This window comes from Hylobates moloch, unplaced genomic scaffold (genome assembly GCF_009828535.3).
Source record: "Hylobates moloch isolate HMO894 unplaced genomic scaffold, HMol_V3 SCAFFOLD_19, whole genome shotgun sequence".
NCBI classification, from domain to species: domain Eukaryota; kingdom Metazoa; phylum Chordata; class Mammalia; order Primates; family Hylobatidae; genus Hylobates; species Hylobates moloch.
Window position 1 is genome coordinate 49107553 of NW_026652294.1, and position 26852 is coordinate 49134404.

Consider the following 26852-nt stretch of genomic DNA (forward strand, 5'->3'; position numbering starts at 1 on the left):
GTAAATCATCCCCTCCAGCATATCCACTGCTGTATACCATACCTGCCGTTAGTAACTTCCGGCATATCCATGCTGTATACCCTAATGCCCGTTAGTCATTTGGATATGCTTAGTAGTGATCTTGGTTATCAGATCAACAGATCACAACAAGAAGGATGAATAAAGTATAATAAGATATTTTGCAAGAAAAGACCACATTCATATTTGCTATAATATATTGTTATAATAGTTGTTCTATTTTACTATTGTTATTGTTGTGAATATCTTACTATAAGTAATTTATAAATTAAACTTTATCACAGGTACATATGTATGTGTAAGAAAAGACATAAGTATATATAGGGTTCAGTGTTATCTGCAGTTTCAGGAATCCACTGGGGGCTGTGGTGTGTATCCCCTGTAGACAAGAGGGGACTATTTTACCACTAGCTCAAAAAAAAAAAAAAAAGTCTAATGAAACATGTATAAGATCTACATACTGGAAACTACCAAATGCTGATAAAAAAATATCAAGGAAGAACTAAACAAATGGAAAGACATAACATGTTCATGTAATAAAAGAAGATCCCACACGGAAAAAATGTTCTATCCCAGTTGATCTATAGATTTAATGTAATTCCACCCAAAATCCCAGAAGGATCTTTTTATAGATAGACAAGATGATTCTAAAATTTATATAGAAAAGCAAAGGATCTAAAATAGCTATGCAATTTCGAAAAAGGACAAAGTTGGAAGAATTATACTACCCTATTTTAAGACTTACTATAAAGCTACAGTAATCAAGACAGTGCAGTACTGGCAAAAGGATACAAAGAGATCAGTTAACAGAACAGACAGTGCAGAAATAGATTCAAATAAATACGGTCAATTGATTTCTAACAACAGTGCAAAAGCTATTCAAAGGACAAAGTGTAGTCTTTTCAACAATGGTGTTAGAACAATTACATAACCATACAAAAAAAAAAACAAACATATCAACCATAACCTCACACTTTATATTAAAAAAAATACATCTAAATATAAAACTTTTAGAAGAAACACAGGAGAAATCTTTATGACCTGTGATTAGCCAAAGAGTTTTTAAATATGATAGCAAAAACAGGAACCATTAAAAAAAGAAAAATGAACTTTAACAAACACTGTTAAGAGAACAAAGCAAGCAAAACACATATCCAACAGAAGACTCGTATATAGAGCATAGAATGAACTCTTAAAATCCACCAGTGAGAAAACAAACAACCAAATAAAAAATGGGCAAAAGATCTGATGACACTTCACCATAGAGGATACATGGTAGACAAGCACATGAAAAGATGTTCATTAGCAATCAGAGAAATGCAAAGTAAAACCACAATGAAATACCTCTACACACAGAATAGCTAAACTTTTTTACAATTGACAATACCAAGTGCTACCAAGGGGGTGGAGCAATTGGAACTCTTATATGTTGATGGTGGGAATGAAAAGGGTACAGCTGCTCTGGAAAACTGCTTGGCAGTTCCTTATGTAGTTAAACATATACCTATCATATGATCCAACAATCCTACTTCGTAGGCATCAGCCCTACAGATATGAAAACTTACGTTCACACAAAAACCCATACATGAATGTTTATAGTGGCTCTATTCATAATCACCTAAAATTAGAAATAATCCAAATGGTCTTCAGTGGGTGAATAAATAAGCAAACAACACATCCATACAATGGCATACCACTCAGCAATAAAAAGGAACACTCACTAGTACTTTTTGACACAACTCGGATGAATTTCAAAGGCATTATGCCAAGTGAAAGAAGCCAGTCTTCAAAGGTCATATACAGGCATACCTCAGAGATTTTGCTGGTTCCGTTCCAGACCACCGCAAGAAAATGAAGATCGCAATAAAGCGAGTCACACAAATTTCCTGTTTGCCCAGCGCAGACAAAAGTTATGTTTATGATACACTATAATCTATTAACTTTGTATTATGTTTGTAATAGCATTATATCTAAAAAGAAATGTATATAACTTCATTTAAAAATACTTTCTTGCTAAACAATGTTATCATCTGAGCTTTCAGCAAGTTGGGATCTTTTTGCTGGTGGAGGGTCTTTCTCTATGTTGATGGATGCTGACGGATTAGGGTGGTAGTCTCTGAAGGTTGGTGTGGCTGTGACCATTTCTTAAAATAAGACAACAAATGAAGTTGGCCACATCAAATAACTTTTCCTTTCATGAAAGATTTCTCTGTAGCAAATGATACTATTTGATGGCATTTTGCTCAGTAGAATTTCTTTCAAATTGAAGTCAATCCTTTCAAACCTGGCACTGTTTTATCAACTAGGTTTATGAAATATTCTAAATTATTTGCTGTCATTTCAACAATGTTCACAGCATCTTCACCAGATACAGATTCCATCTCAAGAAACCACTTCCTCTGCACATCTGTAACTTCTCATCTGTTCAAGTTTTATCATGAGTACTGCAATTCAGTGCATCTTCAGGCTTTATTTTGAATTCTACTTCTCTTACTATTCCCACACGTCAACAGTTACTTCCTCCAATGAAGTCTTCAAAGCTATCCATGAGGGTTGGAATCAACTTCTTCCAAACTTCTGTTAATGCTGACGTTTTGACCTCCTCCCATGAATCATAAATGATCTTAATGGCATCTAGAATGGTGAATCCTTTCCAGAATTTCCATTTACTTTGCCTAGATCCATCAGAAGAGTCACCATCTATGGCAGCTATAGCCTTGCAAAATGTATTTCTTAAATAATTTGACTTAAGAGTCAAAATTTACTCCTTGATCCATGGCTGAAGAATAAATGTTGTGTTCGCAGGCATGAGAATAACATTAATCTCCTTGAACGTTTCCATCAGAGCACTTGGGTGACTAGATGCATTGCCAATGGGAAGGATTATTTTGAATGTTATCTTTGTTTCTGTGCAGATCTCAATCGTGGGCCTAAAATATTTAGTAAGCCATGCTATAGACATGCTGTCATCCAGGCTTTATTGTTCCATTTATAGAGCACAGGTAGAATAGATTTAGCATCATTCTTTAGGACCCTAGAATTCTGGAAACGGTAAACGAGCACTGGCTTCAATTTAAAGTCACCCGCTGCATTAGCCCCTAACAAGAGAGTCAGCCTGTCCTTCAAAGCTTGGAACCCAGGCACTGACTTCTCTCTAGCGACGAAATCCTAGATGGCATCTTCTTCCCATACAAAGCTGTTTCATCTACATTGAAAATGTGTTGTTTAGTGTAACCATCTTCATAGCTCATCGGTTTCCCAGGTGAAGGATGGGGGAAGAGAGTGACCAGAAACAAGTATCATGATGTAACCTGTAAGGTGATGTATGCTAATTGTGGTGGTAGCTACACACATTTACGCATGTATGAAAATTCATAAAACTGCACACCAAAATAAAAAAGTAAATTCTACTTTATAGCTTTTAAAAACTTCAATTACCACTGGATGGTCATGACTTCCAATTCTCTCTCTCTTCCTCTGCCTTCTCCTGTAGGTCCATAACCCAAATATCTAACATCCCCTGGATAACCCATCATCACCTCAAATTTCACATTTCATAAAATGAATTCATTACATTTCCCCCCAAACCTCAAATGAAGAGCACCATCATTCACCCAGTCACTTAAGCCAGAAACTTCCTTTATAAACACGGTGTTGTCCTTGAATGTAAGTTCCACCATTATGACACAGGAAACATATATTTGGTTCTGCCTCCCACCCCCAGTTCCTGACACAGAGCTTCTAAAACCCTTATAGGTTCCTCAAACCCTTATAGTGTTGGGATGATAAGGGCATCTTTTATCATAATATTTGATCTTAGTCACCCAGTAATAGACACAAGAGCTACTAAGAGCCTTGGTTTTTTACTACCAGGAGAGATAAGAGTGTCTTTTTGTATGTTAATGAGATTACTGGTGGCTGAAAGCCCCAGAATAGCTTCAGGATGGGGGAATGACTGCCAGAGGAACCAATCATGTGATCAGGGGAAACTTTCAGCTCCACCCACCCCAACTTCTGGGGAACGGAAAAGGACTGGAGATTGAGCTCAATCACCAATGGCCAATGATTTAATCAATCATGCCTACATAATGAAGCTTCCATAAAAACCCTAAACAATGGGGTTCAAAGAGCTGCTGGGTCAGTGAACCTCATGTCAGGAGAGTAGGGCACCCCAATTCCACAGGAGCAGAGTTTCCATGCTCAGATTTTATCCTATGTACTTCTTCATCTGGCCGTTCATATAGATTCTCTGTAATATCCTTTATAATAAACCGGCAAATGTTAAGTGTCTTCCTGATTTCTGTGAGCTGTTCTGACAAATTACTGAACCCAAGGAGGGAGCCATGGGCACCTAGAAATTATAGCTTGTAGGTCAGAAGAAGTACAAGGGTCTAGACTTGGCAATTAGTGTCTAAGTGGGGGGCATCTTGTGGGACTAGTCCTCAACCTGTGGGGTCTGACTAACTCTTCGTTGTCAGAATTAAACTGTAGGATACCCAGTTGGTATTGGAAGAGTTGAAGAATTGTTTAATGGAACACATCTGGTGTCAGAATGTGTGAGTATAGAACAAGTTGTTCTTTTAGTAATCTGATATAAAGCACTGCTGTATCTCCAGTAGCTCTAGCAAGCACTCAATAAGTATTTTTGTTAAGTAAATTAAAAAGACTAAGGCTCTTCCTTCATTTGACCTACACCCAATCAATCATGTAGTTCAGTTGATTCTTTTCTCCATACCACTGCCATGCTCTTAGTTCAGACTCTCATTACCTCTTGCCTGGATGCTGCTGCATAGCTCCTACAGATGGCATGTCATTTTGCCTACTCAGAGTCACATACACCCCTTTCTGGGAAGTGCCCTTTAAAAACTCTCACTCCCATACTAATTTACTCCCTCCCTCTACCATAGATGATTTGCACTGGGATAGGCAGCTAATCCAAGCTGAGAGGATCACAAACCTTACCCACACCCTAGTCCAAAGTGTAACTGACTTGTCAAAGGGTGGACATCAGACCTAAATAAGACCAGAGTTGACCTACCCATGAGCTTATGGATGTGAAAACAAAAGAACTGAATCAGTATCCTTCTGTGGGTGCCTGGACTATAAGATACAAAACTCAGATGTTGGTAGCTATGTTCTACTATTTGAACTGTAACGAATGTGCAAGGTTGCAAGAGAATGAAATAGATATGCAGAAAGAAATAGATATAAGAAATGGGAGTGAACCACCACAGTACCAAACTACCTATATATAGTTCACAAAATGTGTCAAGTTTTCTCACAACTTCGTCTTTACACTTGCTGTACTCTGTGCCTGAAATGTCCTCTTCCCCATTTCTTAAAGTGGCTAACTGCTATGTAGGCTTGGTGACAGTCACCACCTCCTCCAAGAATTGTTCTATTTCCCTCCAGTCTGAGATTGAGTCCTTCCCTTGGAACTCCCTTAGTACCCTATGTAGAAGTTCATCACAGTACTTCTCATACTATATTTTAGTAATACTGGTTTATTTATTACAGGCAGTATAATCTGGCAAAGACTATCTCTTTTATTTCTAAGTAAGCTGTGTCCCCCAATACTCTACTTGGTCCGCATTAAGTGCTCACCCTATAATCAGGGATGGAAAAACAACACAGAAAGGAAGGAGAGAAGTATCTAATAGTACCTCATCCTTACAGCATGAATCCACTGGAAGCTTAACGAAAGGAAAACTGAATGGTCTGACCATTTTTTAAAATGGAAACAAAGTAGAACAGCAAAGTAACACAATATTCTGAGTAAAGAATTGACTATAAGTGACTAGTATACGAACAATACCAGAGCTAAGATCATGAAGAGTGATGTAAATTTTTGAAGCAAATAGTATAGCCAGGCTTTACTTTGAAAAAAATCATTTTTTCTTCAATATTCTCTTTCTCCCAAAGAACATTCCCCAGCCAAGCCTTCTGTGGTTAGGATGAAAGGTGACAACAAAAAAGCAGACAAATATGTTTCTAATACTTGAGTTTGGAAAAACCTGACCTCTTTCAGGTACAAAAAAGATTTATGTATACATTTAGGAAAAAAATTAAGTAGGAGCAAATCTCCCATCCACTCCTATTCCAGAAGAGAATTCCCCTGGTCAAGAACAATCATAGAAATCTATCTCCTGGGATGATCTGCTAGTTGGTTTCCCAGGCAGGCCTCACATACTAAAATCCTATAGTTTGGGGCCCAGTCCTCAGCTTTGCAGTCAAGAACCATGTCATTTAAGATCTTCAAAGTGGTAAGCCTCAGAAAGATTAATTTATACTACAACAGCTCTACATTTCTGCAAACTTCTTATCAAAATATAAGGATTATTAACAAACTTAAGGTGGTCTTGTCTTTCCTATCTTAGGCAAATTTGGGCTTGTCCTTCTAACTCTTGGTATGAGAAAGACTGTTAATTTTTCAGATAAACAAAACCCAACACTAGGTTAGAAAAACAAAGTGGCAGACTCCACTAGTTGCCTATCCAATCCTTTATTTCATGCTAAAAGAACGCTGACTTTATTTTAGGTATTTGCTTCAAGGGAGGCTGGTTCTCAGGGGTTGAACTTTGATTAGTAAATGAATCTCAGTAACAACATTTGCAATTTCATTAATTGGCTTAAGAAAGGTTAAGTGATATAACCTGGCCAACTGGATGTGAGGTGAATCGGGGGGTGGGGGGTGGCAAGGGGTGTCTGTCTGCAAAGTTTCCCTTAACTTAAAAAGGGACCCAAGAAGGGATTAGTTGTTCTAGTAGTCTATGAACAATGCTGTGTGTGGATGTAAAAGCTGAAGGTACTGCAGTCCTCTTGCAACTATGTAAGGACAAACCTGAGAACAATAACCAATACACTGAAAATGGCAGAAAGAAAGAAATTGAGTCTTTGGTGATGCTGTTGAGCTTCAGAATTAATTTACCTGTAATCGTCCTACTGCTGGAATTCTTAGTTATATGAATGTATAAATCCCCTTCAATGTCTCAGTATTTTAAATTGTATCTCTAGTAATTCTAACCATCCTAACTACCACAATAACAAAACTGACCAGGGAGGAGACTATCCAGGATCTAATCAAATTCAAATTTTAACATAAAGTTCATATTTCCTCTAAAAAGTTCAAGTTTAATAAATATGGGGTCAAGAGGACTAAGCTTAGATGTTAAAATGATTTTTACTTACCATTTAAAACCCTGCAGTGGCTCACTTGCGGCTTTAAGAATATAATGCAAAGTCTTTAGCACGGCACACAAAGCATGTCATTAACTGATAAGTGATTACTGTGATTAACTGTCCATTCTTTTTAGCAACTTTCTTACTCACCCTAGGTACCAGAAATAGAAAGAATTATTGCAGTTACTGGAATGAACCAAACAGTCTCCTCTCTCCATCTACTAGCAAATGCTGCTTTCTCTATTTGGACCACTATTAACTTGTCCTTCACAATTCAACTTGCATTCTCCTCTCCTCCCAGCCTATCCTCCAACTATATTGTTGCTGTTGGTTTAGAAATCTCTCTCCTTTATTAGACTTTGAGCTCCCTGAGACTAGGAAATATCTCCATCATGAATCACAATTTCTGATATACAGTAAGCACTAAAAAATCTTTGTGGAGTGAATTAATAAACCAAAATTGGAGGCAGCCATAAGTTCTTTCCATTACAGTATAAGACAACACAGATTTATAAAATATATCTATCATCAGAGAAAGTTGTACTGAACAGCACTGTTCTAAAGGGTTTCTAAATTATTTCAAAATGATTGAATATTAGTTATATCTAATTTTTTTAAATCACAAAACATAAGACCAGAATAATGTTATGACTTTTTCAGAAAATTTATGCCATTTAACAAATATGTATTATAAAACATTATGCTATAGACCAAGGATACAAAATGGATAAGAGATATTTCTGCTCCAAGTAACACTCTTGGTCTGGCACAGACTACTGGCTAGGCAGCTTTACAATAATTATAAATGTTATTTACCGAGTTCTTTCCTAATCAAAACTATGGAGTCCAAAAAATAAAATCTTTAGTGAGCAAAAAGGAAATAATCCCAAAATTTTCAAATTTTTATACACATTTCAAGCTATGTAGGCTGTGTAATATACGAGGATAACTCTGGTTAAAGTACTTAACATGGTGCATAATAAACATTTAATAAATACATGCTGAATCTGAATCAACTGTATGAAGAGATGAACAAAGTATTTTTTCCAAGTTTAAATCTTCAAATACATAAGGATACTTCAATACCATAGGTTCCTATAAAATAGTAAAACCATTTTTATATAAATAAAATTAGTGTTATATCTTTATCATATATCTTTTTATCAATATTATTTCACTGATATATCCTACTGACTACATGAAGTAATTGTTTTCCTTTTTCCCTTTTTTTCTTTTAACAACAACACTGGCCTGAGAATATATGAAGTAGTTTTATAAAAGATATTTCATTAGAAAGTTATTGAGCCATGGAGTTACCATATGAAAGATGGCAGAATATGCTACCCCAAAACATGAAACTTTGGCATAAGGATTATTTCGAACTAAAGGCACTTGAAAACCAGCAGATGCAAGAAGGGCACCCTGACTTTCCTTTTTCTTCCTGAAAAGTGGAGATGAAACTCCAATGTAAAAGCTGTCCTTCCTGTACCTGGAGAAAAGAAATACTCTTATCACCCGAGATGGGGAGTTGAGGCAAATCTGAACCAACCAACCTTGTAAGACAAGCCCTTATCTTCCTAGCCATTTCTCCATGATTAACTGCCCTATCCCAAGCCTCTGTGTCTTTTTATGTTTTTACAGTTTACTACTCTTTGTCCAACTTAGTACATATATGTCTGGGTCATCATTTCCCTGTGGAGACATACATGTAGAAATCTGTATGCTTTTCCCCTATTAATCTGTCTTATGTCAATTTAATTCTCAGGTCCAGCTGGAGACCCTGTAGAAGTCAAGTTTTACTTCCCCTATACAGGCAAAACATTCTATCTCGTTCTAATAATAAAGACGACATTTTCAATGTTACTTGTTCCTTCAATACAACACAGGCAAAATCTTTAAAAATTAATATTGAAGGAAAAAACAAACCCTACCTTGTTCATTCTTGGTTTACGGACATGACCAGCTTATTTTCTATCTCGCTAAGGTATTAAAGATCCATTTGGGGCTCCTCTAAAGAACCGGGACTTCTGATGGCAAGCTTTTTAGTGACAAATGAAAGAATCATGACTCTAGGTCAGAGCACGCTAAATCTGGAAAAAAGTAAGTTAACCTATTTTCTCTGGGGAGTCAAATAAAACCAGAATAGAATAGAAAAAAAAAAAAATTCTATGAAAATGGAATGAGGTGGGGGAGTGTAGAACTTGTTTTTAAGGTCAAATTTTTGATTATTGAGTTTCTTTAACGTAAGGAATAAAATATGTAAGAAAGATACTTCCCATTTATAGAAATGTATTCTAGAGACCCTTGAGGACAAAGAGTCTATGATTGCTGTACCATACCAATTCTAAAACTATCATTTGCTCTCCCTTTAATATTGCAGCCATTTCTTGGTTCTATCATTAACTTTTCACTATTATGAGTACATGTATGGGTTTTTATTAAAATTCCTGTATATCTCAAAAAAAAGAAGCATAATTATACTATGCATAAGGAGACCATGAGATGGTATAGACTAGAATACCATAAATTTGCAAAAGCACAAATCTGTTATCAAGAGGTTTTTTCTTTGAAATATTTAAAGTTCTCAAAGAAAACAAAAATCTAAATATATTCAGATGAAAATTTTGATAGTATTAAAATAATTTATCATTTTAATTTGGCACATTGTTCTATATCAAAATATACCTATGAAAAATAGTGTATTAAAGACAAAATCATGTATTTAACTCATTATTTAAATCCCTTTTTTAAAGAATCAAAAATCAGTCTATTACTTAATATTTGTTTTTCTTCATTGCACACTCTCAAATTTATGAATGTAGAATTATAAGTGGCATACTGATATACACTTGGATTTTTACAGTAACTGATCTTCAGCAATAGCGTCCAAACTAAGCCGGTTTAAATTGTTTAACTTAATCCTTTAAAAAAATTGTTGTTAAAATGTGAATTGATCATTTATGAAAGTAGTTTTACCAGGGAAACTTCAATTAGTACTAAGAAACCACTATTTTAAATTTCAGGTGCCTTGTACAAGTTGAAGATAGGAAGAAACTAAATAGAAGAATGAAAATTTACTTCCTTTAAACGGGAAAGAATTAGTCACAAAACGACTTGTGCTGACTGCATAAGCCTTACATAGCTTTCTGTCTTCCTTCTTTACCAACATGGAGGGATGCAGCAAACTTTGAAAGCAGCAACCTATGAAAGTAGATGATCAGGGAATAAATCTTCAGGCTAAAATATTGCAGTACAGTGCTGAAAAAGGCTTGTAACATTTAAAATTGTTCTGAAGTCCTGGGGAAGCATAATCCTAAAGTCGTAATAAGAGTAATTTCCAAAGAAATTCAGAGTATGGAAATAAACCACAGAGCTAAATAAATTACATTTGAAAGCAAAATTTAGTGCAAAAGGTAACATTTTATCTCTGAATAGTTATTGATTCAATATATGATCACTGAATATCCAATATGGGCCTGGAACAATGCAATGTACCAGTGTGCCAGTCTCTCTAACCAGAAATTTCAGAACAAATTATTTCTTCCCATTCTTTTCACTTCCCAGCCACTCTAGTAAACAAATCTTATATAGTCTACCTCAAAAATGTCTTCCTTGTGTATCCTCTGTCTCTTTATTTCTGTCACTTCTTTAGCCTTTTCATTGTCTCTTAATTAGTATTTCCTCACTGCAGTCTATTCTATACACTGATGCCAGAGTTATCATCCTTAAAATGTCATAAAAAATGTTTTCATTCATAAAACAAATATTACTAAGTACTTGCTATGTGCCAGACACATACTGAGGATACAGCAGTGTAAAAGAGAATGGACTTACGTGAAACTTGTACTCTAGTAGGAAAAACAGATAATAAAGCAGAAAAGCAAGACATATAAGATGAATAATGATAACTGCTACAGAGACAAAATTTAAAAGGGAGGACAAAATAAAAAGGTGACATGAAGAAGGGGTTATAGTCTTAGATCTGGTGGCCAGGAAAGACTTCACTGAGAAGGTGATTTCTGACTAAAAATCTCAATGAAGTAAGGGAGCTAACTAACATCCTAGGCATAGGGAGCAGCATGCATAGGAGTCCTCAAGTAGGAGGAGGTTAATGTTGCCTAAAGGAATGAACAAAAATAAAAGGGAGATTTACAGGATATGAAGTCAAAGGTCACCAGGAACAGATATTATAGAATCATGGAAGGACGTGATCTCCCTTTTATTTTTGTTCATTCCTTTAGGCAACATTAACCTCCTCCTACTTGAGGACTCCTATGCATGCTGCTCCCTATGCCTAGGATGTTAGTTAGCTCCCTTACTTCATTGAGATTTTTAATCAGAAATCACCTTCTCAGTGAAGTCTTTCCTGGCCACCAGATTTAAGACTATAACCCCTTCTTCATGTCACCTTTTTATTTTGTCCTCCCTTTTAAATTTTGTCTCTGTAGCAGTTATCATTATTCATCTTATATGTCTTGCTTTTCTGGTTTATTATCTGTCTTTCCTACTAGAGCACTATTCACAATAGCAAAGAGTTGGAATCAACCCAAATGTCCAACAACGATAGACTGGATTAAGAAAATGTGGCACATATACACCATGGAATACTATGCAGCCATAAAAAATGATGAGTTCATGTCCTTTGTAGGGGCATGGATGAAACTGGAAAACATCATTCTCAGTAAACTATTGCAAGGACAAAAAACGAAACACTGCATGTTCTCACTCACAGGTGGGAATTGAACAATGAGAACTCATGGACACAGGAAGGGGAACATCACACTCCGGGGACTGTTGTGGGGTGGGGGGAGGGGGGAGGGACAGCATTAGGAGATATACCTAATGCTAAATGACGAGTTAATGGGTGCAGCAAAACAACATGGCACATGGATACATATGTAACAAACCTGCACATTGTGCACATGTACCCTAAAACCTAAAGTATAAAAAAAAAAAAAAAGAATCATGGAAGGACACAGGTACCTAACCAACTCATGCTGATATTTTATTTTATTTTATTTATTTTATTTTTGAGACAGGGTCTCACTCTGTCACCCATGCTGGAGTGCAGTGGTGCAATCATGGCTCACTGCAGCCTCAACCTCCCAGGTTCAAGCGATTCTCCTGCCTCAGCCTCCCAAGTAGCTGGGATTACAGATGTGTGCCACCACACTCAGCTAATTTTTTTATTTTTAGTAGAGATGAAGTTTTGCCATGTCGCTCAGCTTGTCTTAAACTCCTGGCCTCATGTGATCCGCCCACCTCAGCCTCCCAAAGTGCTGGGATTACAGGCGTGAGCTACCATGCCTGCACCGTGATCTCTTATTTAAAGACTGTATTTGGCACCTCATTACTGAAATTCTTCAATAGCCTTCACTATTTGTTATTCCTTTCTACCTTCCAACCCTCTCTCCCTACTTACTCATCTCCAAAGATTCTACCTGAAGATAGTAAAAATGAAGAAGGCGTCCACAACTGGAAGACATTATGAAACTTCATTCACCGACTTCTAATCATCACATGTGCCACTCTAGTAGAGAATCCCTAACATTTTCAGTAAATATTGTACGAATGTATAAGCAGGTTAAAACGATTGGGACCAATGTTCTACAGCATACTTTAAAAAAAAATTACCATCAACTGTATTAACACACAGTTAATAAGGAGGAAAGCCATGGAGAAATACTAATGGTAATTAGTTTAGTTTACATTTTATGTCTAATAGGGTGATTTTTCAAATAATAAAACATACAGTAAACTGACAAATCAACTCATAACACATAACTGAAACCTATATTTAATATGTTTCTATGAAAAACAAGAAAAAAATCAAACGGCAAAAACTTACACAAATTTCTCAAAATATTTCTCAACTCTAGCACAAGAAGCCACCAAATTTTTGGCTACTTGTTGCTCTGGTATAATCCTTAGCAACTTAAAATCTCTAACATCTGAGTTACTACTTCAAAGAAAAGACAGTTTCCAAGTCTCAGTTTAGACTTAATTCCACTCAATTGTCTCATTTATTCAGGGACAGCAATATACATACAGTGAGAATTCAGTGGCTTCTATTCCTACTAGCTGTATAATCTTGGGCAATACATTTAATATTTCACCTATAAAGTCTCTCATATATTTGCTATACAGATTAAGTTAGGTAATGCACATAAAAGTCCTTTTCCTCTGTGAAATACAGAACACATGCAAATGTGTGTATACTCCATCTTGAATAGGGGCTGGGTAAAACAAGGCTGAGACCTACTGGGCTGCATTCCCAGTAAGTTAGGGCATTCTTAATCACAGAATGAGATAGGAGATCAGCACAAGATACAGGTCATAAAGACCGTGCTGACAAAACAGGGTGCAGTAAAGATGCCCGCCCAAACCCACTAAAACCAAGATGGCGACGAGACTGACCTCTGGGCATCCTCACTGCTACATGCCCACCAGTGCCAAGACAGTTTACGAATGTCATGGCAATGACAGGATGTTACCCTATATGGTCTAAAAAGGAGAAGCATAAATAATCCACCCTTTGTCTAGCATATAATCAAGAATTAACCATAAAATTGAGCAACCAGTAGCCCTCAGGGCTGCTCTAAGGAGCAGCCATTCTTTATTCCTTTACTTTCTCAATAAATTTGCTTTCACTCTACTCTATGGACTAGCCCTGAATTATTTCTTGCACAGGATCCAAAAACCCTCTCTCGGGGTCTGGATCGGGACCCCTTTCCAGTAACAGTTCTATTAAACTTTCAAGGAATAAATAATTTATATGATAAAGAAGCACCGCAAAATACAGAAATTATCACAATTCACCTTGTAAAGTTAGTAAAACCCTAATATTAAAACAACAATTAAAAAAAGATGAATAGAAATAGATGTGAACACATGAGTGTGAATACATGTGTCTAACTGATGAGAAGCACTATTAGAGAATTGCTACAAATTTGTGGAATATAAACAAAACCAGTCAGTTCAGATTTGTTTCAAATGCAATTTCAAAGTTCTTAGCACTCAGTTCACTCTCCGGTCACATTTTATCATCTGCCACCAAATCAGAATCCTTATTTTCTGTTATAAGGCCACATTTTGATACTTCCTTGAAAGATGTTTCATTTCAGCACAAACTCAAAACTCTAACATCCTCCTGTAAGCCTGTGAAATCAAAACAGGCTATCTACTTCAAAGATACAGTGACAGGACAGGCAACAGGTAAATATTCCAACGCCAAAAAGGAGAGAAGCAAAAATTAAGGAGTAATCAGCCCCAAGCCAAGTCCCAAACTGAACAAAGCAGACATTGCATCTTACAACTCCAGAATAATCTCTTGGCCAGGGCCAGGCACAATGGCATAGTCTTGTAGTCTCAGCTATGTGGGAGGCTGAAGTGCAAGAACTGTTTGGGCCCAGGAGTTCGGGTCCAGCCTGGGCAACAGAGCTAGACCTTATGTCTTAAAAAAATACATACATACACACACAAAATAATCTTTCACTCTACGTGCCATCACCTGGACACGCTAGGACAGGGCAGCGGTGAGCTCCCAAGGCCTCACGCAACCCAGCTCCCATGACTTTGCTGGGCTCAGCCCACATAACTGTTCTCACAGGATAGAGTTGTATACTGGTGCTTACAGCTTTCCTGGGCCAGCGTTGCATGCTGCCAGTGGCTGCAGCAGCAGCCCCACTTCCAAGTTCCTCACAGGCATTGCCCTTGTAGGGAACCTCTGTGGTGGCTCCACCACCTGGCAAGTTTTTGCTTGGGCCTGTGGGCTTTCTATGACATTCTTTGAAATCTTGAAGAAAAGCACTCTTCCACACCTCTTGCATTCTGCACACCTGCAGAATTAGCACCACATAGACACTGCCAGGCTTACTGCATGCGTCCTCTGGAGCTGTGGCACAAGCCACATCTAGGCTCACTTGAACCACAGCATGTTGCTGCCACAATCTATGGCATGTACCTTTTGGAGAGGTGAGTCAAGCTGCACCTGGGGCCACTTGAGCCACACAGCTGGTGCAGCCAAGCAGGACCACACTGGCATGCAAGGAGTAGACACCTGAAGTCCTGGGTAGTGGCCCATCTCCTAAAGCTATTCTGCCCTCCTCAGCCTCTGGGCCTGTGATGGGAGGTACAGCCTCCAAGATCTCTTATGCCTTGGGGAACATTTTCCCATGAATTTGATGACTAGCACCTGGCTTCCTATTTATGCTAATCTCTTTAGTAACTGGTCATCAGGTCACACTCTTGTCTTATCTTTCCATACATTCTTTTTCATTCTTTACAAGGCCAGGCTGGGAATTTTTGAAATTTTTATGCTCTGCTTTCCTTTTAATTATAAATTATATCATTAAATCATCCCTTTGCTCCCAATAGCTCACTGTAAGTGGCCAAAAGTAGCTACACAGCATCTCGAGCACTTTGCTACTTAGATTTCTTCCACCGGAAATCCTAGTTTGTCTTTTTTTTTTTTTTTTTTTGATATGGAGTTTCACTCTGTCGCCCAGGCTGGAGTGCAGTGGCACAATCTCAGCTCACTACATCCTCTGCCTCCTGGGTTTAAGCAATTCTCTGCCTCAGCCTCCCAAGTAGCTGGGATTACAGGCGCCCACCACCATGCCCGGCTAACTTTTTTGTATTTTTAGTACAGATGGGGTTTCTCCATCTTGCCCAGGCTGATCTTGAACTCCTGACCTCGTGATCTGCCTGCCTCAGCCTCCCAAAGTGCTGGGATTACAGGTATGAGCCACCGTGCCCGGCCTAGTTTGTCATTCTTAAATTCCACCTTCCATAAAGACCTAGGGCATGGACACACTGCAGCCAAGCTCTTTGCTACTAACAAGAATAGCCTTTATTCCAGTACCCAACAAGATATTCCTCATTTACCTCTGAAATCTCATCAGAATGGTCTTCACTGTCCACATTTCTATCAATATTCTGCTCATGACCACTTATGTAATCTCAAAGAAGTTCCAGATTCCCCTGGTCCTAGGGATTTCTTGGTGTCTTCACCAGAATTACCCTTAATGCTCTGTTCATGGCAATACAGGCTTTTTCTAGCCTGCTCCCCCAAATTCTTCCCTCTACAATCTAGTACTCTCTTTCAAGCTGCTTCTATATTTTCAAGTATTGTTATAGCAACAACTCCACTCTCTCAGTACCAATTTTGTCTTAGTCCATTTTCTGTTGCCATAACAGAATACTTGAGACTGGATAATTTATAAAGAAGAGAGGTTTATTTTGGCTCACAGCTGTGAAGGCTGGGAAGTCCAAGATCAGGCAGCCCATCTGTTGAGGGCCTCGTGATGCTTCAACTCATGGCAGAGACCAGAAGGTCGAGCGGGCACATTTGAAAGAGACAGGGGAAAAAGGAGGCTGACCTGCCTTATAACAACCAGCTCTCACAAAAGCTAATGCAGTCTGATGAGAAAGACATTAATCCACCTTAAGGACCTACTCATCTCTTAAAGGTACTACCTCCCAACAATGCCATATCGAGGACCATCCTCAACATGACTTCTGGTGGGAACACATCATATTCAAACCACAGCACCCTGGAAGAAAAAATATATTTTTATAGTATAAAATTACTTGCATTACATACTATTGCACATATATTGTTTATTATGAGCATTCATTATTCAGAATGCAATAAAAATTTTAACTAAGTTCAATATGCAATGGACAAAAAAATTCCAGTGATATGGTTTGGATATTTGTCCCCTCCAAATCTCATGTTGAAATGTGACCCCCAATGTTGGAGATGGGGCCTTGAGAGGTATCTGGGTCATGAGGGTAGATGCCTCATGAAGGGTTGGTGCCCTCCCCATGGTAATAAGGGAGTTCTACTTAATTAGTTCATGTAAGAGCTGGTTGTTTTAAAGAGCTCCTACTCCCCTCCCTCATTTCCACTCTTGCCATGTGATCCTGCTTCACCTTCCCCCAAGAGTAAAAGCTTCCTGAGGCCTCATCAGAAGCCAAGGAGATGCCAGTGCCACACTAGAAATAAATATTTTGTTAACAAAAAAATTGTATTACACTCATTCTATGTCTAGTCTGAACAGAAAACCTTGAATCCACTGAGGAGTGACTGGACAGTATAGAAGTAACATGATATCCTTGGAAACCTGGAGATAAAGAAATGTTTCAGAATTTGTTTGGGCTTAAGGGGAACCATTTCGAATAGAAGACACTCAGGACACAGCCCTGTATTCCATGTCCATCAATTTAAAGCTGATTAATAAAACACTGTATAAAAACTAAAATCCTGTACCACAGAACAGTGAACAAAAACTTAAAAAATGAAACTAAAGAAACAGTTCTTTAAAAAAAATCACATTGTTAACTGTAAATTTATAGCAGCCCATACATTTGTATCATTTTAGTAAAAAATAAAAAGTTTAATTTAGAAAATATCTGCTATCTTCATCATTTATCTTTATCATTTACTGATAAGGGATTAGTCATCCTTTCTGTTATGAACCAGGAACATGAATGAAATCTAAAAATCTATAAGTAAAGCAAGGGTGTCAAGTCCATTCGGTAGAGAAAGAATAACCTCTTCAAAAAACAGTGCTAGGAAAATTAGATTTCCACATGCAAAAGAATGAATTTGGACCTTTCCTTCATACCACATACAAATACTTACTCCAAATGGATCAACAACCTAAATGTAAGAGTTAAAACCATAACAACTCTTAGAAGAAAACATAGGAGTAAATCCTCAAGACCATGGAGTGAAAAGAACCCCTATAATGGGAGAAAACATTTTCAAATCACATATCTGATACGAGATTAATATCCAGAACATATAAATAACTCCTCCAAGTGAATGACAAAAACACAAGCAATCCAATTCAAAAATAGGTAAGGGACTAGAACAGGCATTTCTCCAAAGACATAAGACGATCATTAATGAAAAGATCCTCAATATCACTAATCATTAGGGAAAAGTAAATCAAAACCACAATGAGATACCACTTAACACCTACTATAATTTTAAAAAAAGAAAGAAAATCACAACTGTTGGCAAGGATGTGGAGAAATTGGAACCCTCATTCCATGACAGAAAGAATATTAAGTGTGCAGCCACTGTGGAAAACAGTTTGTTAATTCATCAAAAAGTTAAACATAAAATTACCATATGACCCAGGTATCCCACTCCTATATACCCAAAAGAAATGAAAAAAACTCAGATACTCATATTCCAATGTTCACTACAGCATTATTCGCAGATTAAAAAATGAAAACAACCGAAATGCCCATCAAAGGAAGAATAGATCAACAAAATGTGGCACAACAGAATATTATTCAGCCATAAAAATTTTTTTTTTGTAGAGACAGGGTTTCACCATATTGGCCAGGCTGGTCTCAAACTGCTGACCTTGTGATCCGCCCACCTCGGCCTCCCAAAGTGCCGGGATTACAGGCATGAGCCACCACACCTGGCCTTAATGATGTTTTTAATTGTTGTACCATTTTATAAAATACTTTTTCAACATATAATAATGTGGTTTAAAATTTTTTTCTAATTAGAAAAGTTCTGTTAATTTTCTGACATACAAAAATCTTTGTATTCTTGGAATAAATTCTACTTCTTGTAGTACATTACCAGCAATTATCTGTGTTTAAGTTTTACGTATTTTGCTCATTTGTTTCTCTATCTCCTGCCTTCCACACATTCTCCAAAGGCTATGTTATGCTTATGATACTAATCTTTCTGAATTCTTGAATATCTGAAATTGCCAGTATCTCCCCACCCCCACCAGCATACTTGAATAATGATTTACCAAAACAACGACACAATGATATTAAACAACGGCATTACTTGACTCAAAGAAGCGTATTTGAAGTTTTTTAATTAAATAATTTAAGGTGATGAAGTAATAAGAAAATATATATAAACATTTAATATATATGAACTTTTAGAAAACATAAACACATATTTTCTTTACAGCTCATCTAATTTAAAAGAACCACACAGTGGTTTTTTTTTTTTTTTAAGAAAACTTCAGAGTACTTGCTACAAGCATCAGAAAATAATTTTCACATCATAAATCTTAATTGTTATAAAATTCAAAGCTAATATTCTCACGTCGTTAGGGGGATAACTCTGCCAGATAAAATTTATCTTATTTTAAGCAAACTATCGCAAGGACAAAAAACCAAACACCACATGTTCTCACTCATAGGTGGGAACTGAACAATGAGAACACTTGGACACAGGAAAGGGAACATCACATACTGGGGCCTGTCGTGGGGTGCGGAGAGAGGGGAGGGATAGCATTAGGAGATATACCTAATGTAAATGACGAGTTAATAGGTGCAGCACACCAACATGGCACATGTATACGTATGTAACAAACCTGCACGTTGTGCACATGTACCCTAGAATTTAAAGAATAAAAATAAATATCTTACTTTAATAAATTTGATATAAAAACTATTTCTGTGAAATATTTATCTAGTGGCCCACACAAAAATTCAGATCAGCTATTTAAAAGACAAATTAAGACAGATAATTCCCTTCATTACAAATGCTTTTTAAACTCAATACTAAGTTGATTAAAAAAAAACCCTAAAATTATATATCTATGAGAAAACTTCCCTTATTAATCCCAAAAATAAGCCATGAGCCAAAATTAATATAAAGAATAACGTATCTACCCAATTATTCCTTAAGGGTTAAGGAAAAAAACTATAATAATCAGAACATTAATGATATCTTTCCATAAATACATTTTCTCTTAATATAACATTTATTGTTGCCTTGGAATAATCTCTTACTATGAAAAAAATTCTGATTCTCTACAAATAGAATTCTCTGCATACACAATACAAAGCACTATTTTTATAATAATTCTAAATTGTAAACAATTTGTGTGAAAAACCAGGGAATAAATATTAGAATCAGACTCCTAAAAATCATTACTGATATAACTAAATACCCAGAAAATCAAAGGAATTAGCTATAATACTACAGTAGAACTTTAACATGTATGGATTTAATAATATAATTTCTACTAACACAGTAGTTATTCAAAAGTCTAGTATGTAATAATTTGTGCTTTTGCTAAAGCACAGATTTGATGTCTTCCTCTAATAAGGATAGTATGAGTCACTTATCTGGTCTAAGGTCAGATACTCTTGTGAAGTCATAGAAAATGCTAGTGCTGCTGTCAAAAGTGAACAACTGAAGGCATCTATGAAAATGATGGTTCTAGGCCAGAAAAGAAATTTGGGATAAACTGTTTTTTTAAAATGTCAAATTTGAAAGCTGTTTGAATCTATAACATGATTAGTCCCAACATATATTTAAAAGAAAACATCAAAAAGTGAACAGTGGGGTGATGTCAATGAAAACAGAGAAGTAAGGACATCCAGAAATTCTCTTCTCCAAAAATGCAATGAGAAAATTGGCAAAACTGTCAGAATAAACTTAGTCTAAGGCTTGCAGCAATCCCGGCAATATATATTCAAGAATAATGGCTGAATGTTGGTAAAAAAAAAAGTAGCAAGTTTTGTGGCATTTTAATGTGCTCTATTCCTGTCCCCCTCTCTCCAGCTATGCAGTAGCCTCAATAGTCAACAACCTACAGTCATGAAAACCAGCAGCCCGGTGGCCACTGGAAGGGGCAAAAGAGAGCTCTAGTTCCTTCAAAGCTTTATTTCCAAAGAGTTGTCATTATTTCACCTGTCTAGTAGTTCTTGGAAATATTCCACCCACAAAGTCGTCTATTTGATCAGAGCTTGCTCAGAGCTTGCTCAGTATAAAAAGTCCCTTGACAAAGCCTGGAAGGCACTTTAGAAAACTTCTGTCTAGCATGAATTGACCACTAAACAAACCAAGCAGAGATATTAGTGGCCATGCACAATAACACAGACTCGGAAGAATTAGTTCAGAGAAGTCACTAAACAAATAAAGCAACATCAATAAATCCCTGGGGAGGAGGAGAATCTGATTTCCAGAGATAACACATTATACAATCTAAAATGTCCAGGATTCAACAGAAAATTACAAGACATACAAAGACATAAGAAAGTATGGCCTATACACAAGGGGCAAAATGCAAACAATGGACATTGTCTCTGAGGGAGGCCCTGACGGAGATACTTAGCAACTTTAAATTGCCTATTTTAAATATGTTCAAAAAACTAAAGGATACTATGTCAGTAGAACTTAATGTAAATATGAGAACAATGTCTCACCAAATAAAGAATACCAATAGAGATTAAAAATTTTTAACGAATCAAATAGAAATTCTGGAGTTGAAAAATTCAGTAATTGAAAAAAATTCAGTAGACATGATAGCAGATTTGAGCAGACAAAAGAAAAAAATCAGTGAATTTAGAGATAGATCAATTGAGATTACACAGTCTGAGGAACAGAAAGAAAAGTATGACAAGTATGTAAGATAAAAGAAAATAAAACAAATAGAGACAAAAGGATTAAGAGAAAATTTAAGAGTCAGAGATGATATGCGTATGGTCTATCAAATCTATAACTGGAGTTCCAGAAAAAAAAGATAAAGAAAAAAATGAGAGAAAAATTAAAATCTGAAGACATAATGGATAATAGTTTTCCAAAACTGACCAAAGACATCATGCCACAGAGTCAAGAAATCCTACAAACCTGAATAAAAACATGAATAGATGATAAAGATTTCTTTTTTTTTTTTTTTGAGATAGGGTCTCACTCTGTCGCCCAGGCTAGAGTGCAGTGGTATAATCTTGGCTCATTGCAACCTCCACCTCGCAGGCTCAAGCGATTCTCCTGCCTCAGCTTCCCAAGCAGCTGAGATTACAGGCATGTGCCAACACGTCTGGCTAATTTATGCATTTTTAATAGAGACTAGATTTCGCCATGTAGGCCAGGCTGGTCTTGAACTTCTGGCCTCAAGTGATCTACTTGCCTCCGCCTCCCAAAGTGCTAGGATTATCAGGCGTGCACTACCACACTTGGCCAGAGTATAAAGATTTTTTTCAATGATAAAGATACAAAACAAAATACTCTTAGGCATACCAATATAAATCTAGAAAACTTGAAAGAGAAAAATGGCAGGTTGCCTTTAAAGGAGTAGTAATTAGACTGACAGCTGATCACCAGAAAAAAATGGAAGAAGCCAGAAGACAATAAATAACATTGTAAAATACTGAAAGAAAATAACTGCACCCTAGAATTATACTCGCATAAAAGTATCCTAGAAGTAACCAGGAAGAGTGGCATCCACTTTTAGGCCCAGCTCCTCAGGTGGCTAAGGCAGGAGGATCATCTGAGTCCGGGAGTCTAAAGGCTGCAGTGCACTAGGACTACACCTATAAATAACTACCACACTTCAACCTGGAGAACACAGAGAGACCCCATCTCTTAAAAAAATAAAAAAAAAGAAAAAATCTTACAAAAATGAAGGCAAAATAAAGACATTTTCAGATAAACAAAAGTAAAGTTTGTCACAGACGACTCCTCACTAAAGTAAATTCTAAAAGAGTCTTCTTGGCCAGATATGGTGGCTCACGCCTGAATCCCAGTGCTTTGGGTGGCCAAGGCAGGAAGATCACTTGAGGCTAGGAGTTCAAGACCAGCCTTGGGAAACATAAATTAGCCAGGTGCAGTGGTATGCTACTCCAGAATCTGAGGTGGAAGGAATGTTTGAGCCTAGAAGTTTGAGGTTACAGTGAGCTATCATAGTGCCACTGCATTGTAGCCTGGGTGACAGAGCAAAACCCTGTCTCTAAAAATAAAATAAAACAAAGGATGTTATTCAGATAAAGTTACTTCCATCTAGAAAGTGAGGGGTGCAGGAACGAATGAAAATCAATGAAAAGGTCAAATATATGGGCATATCTAAGTAACAGTGACTACATAGAACAGTAATGTCTTGTGGAGGTTAAAGATAGGTGAAGAGAATCTAAAGCTCTTGCATTGTCCAAGAAGAGGGTAAACATATCAATTAAATATCAAACTTCAATAAACTAAAGATTGTTTTACTCTTTAGGTAACCACTGAAAAAATTTCAAAAGGGTATATAATTTCAAAATTAATAGAGGAAAATATGGAATCATAAAAAATGTTTTGAGTCCAGGCATGGTGGCTCACACCTGTAATCCCAACACTTTGGAAGGCCAAGGCATGAGGATCATTTGACCCCAGGAGTTCAAGAACAGCCTGGACAAAGTACTGAAATCTCATCTCTACAAAAAAATTTTAAAAAAAATTAGCTGGGTGTGGTGGTGTACATCTGTAGTCCCAGCTACTCAGGAAGCTGAGGTGGGAGTATTGCTTGAGCAAAGGAGGTTGAGGCTGCAGTGAGCGGTGTTTGTGCCCCTAGACTCCATACTGGGCAACAGAGTGAGATCCTGTCTCGAAAAAAAAAAAAAAAAAGTTTTGATCAATGCAAAAGAAAGGAAGAGAGGAAAGAGAAAGAAAGATAGGAGAGAAAGAAGCATAGAATGGATAGGCCAAGTAGAAAGCACACGGATACATAAATATATGACTGACCAAATTAATGTAGACCGAAGACTTTCTTAAGAGAAAAAAAACATGTCTGAATAAAAGAAAACCCAACCATATGCTATTAACAGCATAAGCACACAGAAATGTTGAAAGTAAAAGTATGAAAGAAGTCATATTTTGCAAATACTAATAAAAAAAACCTGGAGTCCTTATACTAATATGAAAATAAAATGAACTTTTAAACAAAAGACATTATTAGAAATAGAGGCATTTCATAATGGTTTTAAAAAGGTCAATTCACCAGGAAGATGTAACAATCCTAAACTTGAATGTTCCTATTAAGACAGCTTCCAAACATACAAAGCAAAAATCCTCAGGAACTAGCAGGAGAAATAAGCAAATTCACAATCATAATGTGGTATTTTTCACACTTTTCTCAGTAAATAATTTTTTAAGTAACTAAGGATATGCAATGTTTGAGTGCCATCATTAACAAAACTGATCCACACTGAATCCAATAACTGCGACATTCACATTATTTTCGGGTACATTCAGAACATTCACCAAAACTGACCATATGATGAACTGTAAAGCAAATCTCAACAAATATCAAAAGAATAAAATAATACAGAAGAGATTCTGATAATAGTATAATTAAGCTAGAATTCAATAAGAAGAAGCATGACGTAGTAAAACACACACACACACACACACACACACACACAAAACAACAACAAAAAACATATTTGTCTCTGCTCATTTCCTGGCACACAGCTCTAAAACTTTGAGTCTTCAGAGTGATAAAAGTGGTTTTCTATATGCTAACGAGATGAATGGTAGGTACCTGGGGGCTCCTGAATAGCCTCAGGACAGGGGCTGGCTGCCAGGGGGGCCAACCATGAGAGTCAGCCTTACCCTCTGATTTCTGGAGAGGAGAGATGGGCTGAAGGTTGAGTTCATCACCAATGGCCAACGAATTAATCATATCTGCATAACGGAGCCTCCATAAAAACCCAAAAGGATGGGGTTCGATGGGATTCTGGGTTGATGAGCACATGGAAGATGCTGAGAAGGTGGCATACCCAAAAAGGGCATGGAAGCCCAGGGCCCTTTCCCCCATACCTTGCCCTACTCACATCTTCCATCTGACTGTTCCTGAACTGCATTCTTTAACAGGCCAATAATCTTGTAAAGAAACTGTTTTCATGAGTTGTGCGCACCATTCTAACAAATGATAGAACCTGAGAAAGGGGTCATGGGAACCTCTGATTTGTAGCCAAGTCAGACAGAGGTTGTGGGTAACCTGGGGATCCACCAGACGCAATTGGTGTTTGAAGTGGAAAGCAGTCTTGTAGGACTGAGACCATAACCCATGAGGTCTGTGCTAACTCAGGGTGGATAGCATCAGAATTGAATTTAATTGTAGGACATCCAGTTGGTGTCTACCAGAGAACTGAATTGAATCACTGTGGGGGGGGGGGAACCACATATTTGGTGGCCAGAAATGTTGGTGTGAGCAGTGGAGGAAAAAACAGTTTTCCTTTTGTTAATGTAGGGGAGTTTGTTCTTACAATAAGATAAACAAAAAATCAGCAAGTTTGGAAATTAGTAAATACACTTCTAAACACTTATGGGTCAAGAAGAAATCACAATCGGAATTACAGAAACATTTTGAAATCAATGACAATAAATACAGTACCAATATAAATTTATAAACTGCAGAAAAATAAGTTGAAAAGCTTATGAAGAATACAATAAAAGTCTACCACTCATTAATAAAAAACAAACATTCTAATACATTTCTTTTCAATATTTTTTACCAAGAAAGTATATATACTTTTACCTCAAAAGTCTAAGACTTAACCCCTTGTTCTAAAAAAGAAAACCCATAAACTTTATTTTAATGGCTATAAAAAATTCAACTTATAATTTCACTTTCTGTATAAGTCTTTGAGAACAGTTATTTTTATAATTTCCTTCCCCAAAGAGTGCCTAGGATTGCAATAATTTCACGTGTTAATTCAAAAACATAAACTTAGGTCTAGAAGGTTTTTAATAAGCAAATGCACAGAAACATTACTCTCTCACATATTAGAAATAAATATTTTTCTTCACAAGGTTTTCCTTTCTTTCGACTACTCCTGATAAGCATTCAAGTGTTCCTACCTCTTAATAAAGAGTATGAAAGCCCAAAGAAACGTAAACTTTCTGTTAAGTTCTAAGTTAAGCATTAATAAAGTCTTACAGCATTAATTCAGGACCCTAAAAGAACTTGTAAAATATCACACACAATAAATGTAGCATAGTCACTTACCACTTGACCTGTTTTTACGACTTGATTTCCCACCAGTAAGCAGCATCTTGAGACTATTCCGAAACATGGTTATACTCTTCTACTGCAAAACTGTAAAAGAAAATATAGGAAAATGTGTTTAAGAAAACTTGATTTTCATAGCATAAGAGGCTGACTATAGTCAATAACTGTACATGTTTTAATAACTTAAAGGGTGCAGCTGGACTGTTTGCAACTCAATAAATAAATGACTGAGAGGAGAGGTACCCCATTCTTCATAATGTGCTTATTTAACATTGCATGCCTGTATCAAAACATCTCAGGTACCCCATAAATATATACACCTACTATGTACCCACAAAAAGTAAAAACAAATAAAAATTTAAAAAGAAAAAAGAAAACTTGATTGTTTATCCAAAATACTAAGAATTTAAAATTAATTATAATTAACTATGTTCACCCCATAAATATATAAAACTATTATTTACCCATAATTAAAAATGAAAATTAAAAAATAATAAAAGTGCTAAACCAGAAAAAGATAATTAACTCTGTTTAAATATATAGTACAAAACTGTAACTATATGACAAAAAAGACTATTAAACATGTAAATAATTCCTTAAAAGAATACAATACTTTTGACTACCCTAAGAAATAAAGATAGATATCACTGAGGATGCACAGAAATAGAAAACATAATTAGGTAGCTATAAATACTGTCTACCTTTCACTTGACTCTCCATTCTTGGACAATTTTCCCACCTGACACACAAACACACACACCCCCACACACACATTCTAGAAACTTATAGCACCTGCATAACTTCCACTGGTCAAGCCAGAATTCTATCTCACAAGACTACACCTACGCATGAATCCGTGCTTTTTCCATGTCCCACTCCTACCGA

The 26852-nt window shown here is 36.6% G+C and overlaps 1 protein-coding gene across 6 annotated transcripts in view; it reads right to left on the reverse strand.

Annotated features, from left to right (window-relative positions):
* Positions 1–26852, reverse strand: part of TANC2 (tetratricopeptide repeat, ankyrin repeat and coiled-coil containing 2) — a 486082-nt gene that overhangs the window by 405743 nt on the left and 53487 nt on the right. For all 6 annotated transcript variants that reach the window (XM_058432006.1, XM_058432005.1, XM_032138883.2 and 3 more), the window contains exon 2: positions 25965–26054. In XM_058432006.1, coding sequence (XP_058287989.1) covers positions 25965–26031 — 67 coding nt within the window. In that variant the 5' untranslated portion in view covers positions 26032–26054. The remainder of the gene's footprint in view (positions 1–25964; positions 26055–26852) is intronic.